General features: G+C 44.0%; 1 protein-coding gene across 8 annotated transcripts in view; it reads left to right on the top strand.

The window, feature by feature from the left end:
- cspg5a (chondroitin sulfate proteoglycan 5a) overlaps window positions 1–1809 on the top strand; it is a 57058-nt gene extending 55249 nt beyond the window's left edge. For 7 of the 8 annotated variants that reach the window (XM_035672952.1, XM_035672951.1, XM_035672954.1 and 4 more), the window contains one exon: window positions 765–1809. In XM_035672952.1, coding sequence (XP_035528845.1) covers window positions 765–932 — 168 coding nt within the window. In that variant the 3' untranslated portion in view covers window positions 933–1809. The remainder of the gene's footprint in view (window positions 1–764) is intronic. The other variant, XM_035672959.1, reaches the window with a different exon arrangement.
- Window positions 1810–2012: the final 203 nt, after the last annotated feature.

Genomic DNA, 2012 nt, shown 5'->3' on the forward strand with positions numbered 1-2012 from the left:
TAGTTAAGGAGCTAAAACGTGCAAACGCACTGGTGTGGTTCTTTAAAGCATGAAGGTGGAACATGGAAATCTGTTGGAATGCATGAAATAAAAGACAAATCCAAAGCTCTGGGATTCTGCAAAGGCCCAGTTCATCTTTGTTTTCTTCAACACGGTCACCAGACAAGAGCGTCGATGTTTGGCGATTCTGCAAACCACTTGATTGCGTTCAATGACAATGATTTTTATGTCCAGTGCTAACATTTTTAAAACTCTCGCTTTCTACAATATCTGTACATGGTAACTACAGAAGGGTTGCGTTTAGGGAAAGAACATAGTTATGGTAAAGAGTCCAGGGTTAGTCAACTATAGGGTATACTATATATAAGAGAAACATTTTGGTAACAGTTAAAAAAAAGGACAATTGTTAGTTGGCGGTCTGTGGCTGGACGTGAACTTTGGTCATCCACATGAAAGTCCAGTGCCCTCCACATACCTTCATAAAGTACAGACTACTTCCTGAATTGGCAATGAATGTTGGCATTGGACGTAAATTGTGAGGTGCAGAATCATCAAATATTGACGTATTTCCTTAGTGTTGAAGGGTTTACTTTGTTACTGCCTTTAACAAAGACTGATGGGTTGCTCAGAATTTGCTACAAAGGCTTTAAAAGAATTTAAAAGTAAAATATTCTGCCAATTTGGGGGTCAAAGTTGCTACTGAACATGAAACTGTTGTTGTGGTTCTAACTGTACTTTCTACCCCCCCACTCCTCCCTGGGTAGGATGATCCTAATTCCCAGAACAAGCTGGAGGACCCGGTGAAGGCCCCGCCCAAGGAGGACGACTCCCTCAACATCCACAACTCTCTGACCCCCAAACATGAGAACCACAAGGTCCTGGGCGAGGAGAACTCCTCGGAGGTAAACTCACTGCAGAACAACATGATGTGAAAACAAAACAAAAAACAAAACAACCCCAGCAACCTGACAACACGACACCGAAAACGATAAGGTGCGCCGGCAACGGGAGCCCCCAAATCCCTTCCTGCTGTCCGTCCGTCCGCTGCCGAGTGCGCCTAACCGGTCAACCAACCAACCAACCAACCAACCAACCAACCAGCCAGCCAACGAACCAGCCAACCAACCCAGTCTGCAACCGTCTCCGACACGGCAACACTGCCACCAAGCGGCCCGGGCCGCTGCAAAAAAAAAAACGTACGCCACCACTACCGCCGCCACTGCCCCAGCTGAGAGTAACCCCCCTCCCAGCAGCCTCACCCTGCCGCCGCCTTGCAACCCCCCCGACATCCACTCACGCCCCTGTTTCGCAGCCCCGCCCTCCTTGTTGCTGTCACTCTACTCTCCCTTATCTCTCTTACCTGCACACACAAACACACACACATACACACACACATAAGAATACACATACAGTGAAAAGATGAAAACATAAACACGCTTATATGTATACACACAGACACACCTTCCCCTGCCTGCATTGGTGTATTTTGTAAAAAGAAAGAAATCATACAGAAGTTTAAAAACGTACGTAAAACGTCATTGTAAAAAAAAAAAAATAAGATAAAGCTACTGAGAGGTTTTGATGTTTGTCTGACTAATCCAGTGAGTATGTATAAATATTGGAAAAAAAAAAAAATTGCTTGGATTGATTTAAAAGAAGCAACACAATGTGTCTTGGTTTTCATTGATGTGATTTCTAATCCTTTGATGTACTTGTTTTTTTGTTTTTTTTTGTACTTTTTTGGGACTTCGAACAGAGAATAAACAAACAAGATTCAGACAGTTGTTGAAATAAACCTTTTTAACATGACCTCTGTGGATCCTGTGTTTTCCTCTGCGTCGCCTCCCACCTTTCTCCCTCCCCTGAACTCCAACACTGCATGGCTTTGAACGCAGCTTCTTAGATCCTTGTCATAAATGTGCCTCCCTGCTTACACACACACACACACACACCCTGTGGTGGACACATTTTCCCATAAGTCTTACAGATGTAACTTCTAATTTTATTACCAC

The sequence above is a fragment of the Morone saxatilis genome, unplaced genomic scaffold, assembly GCF_004916995.1.
Source record: "Morone saxatilis isolate NCDOM2014 unplaced genomic scaffold, NCSU_SB_2.0 Contig24, whole genome shotgun sequence".
Taxonomy (NCBI): domain Eukaryota; kingdom Metazoa; phylum Chordata; class Actinopteri; family Moronidae; genus Morone; species Morone saxatilis.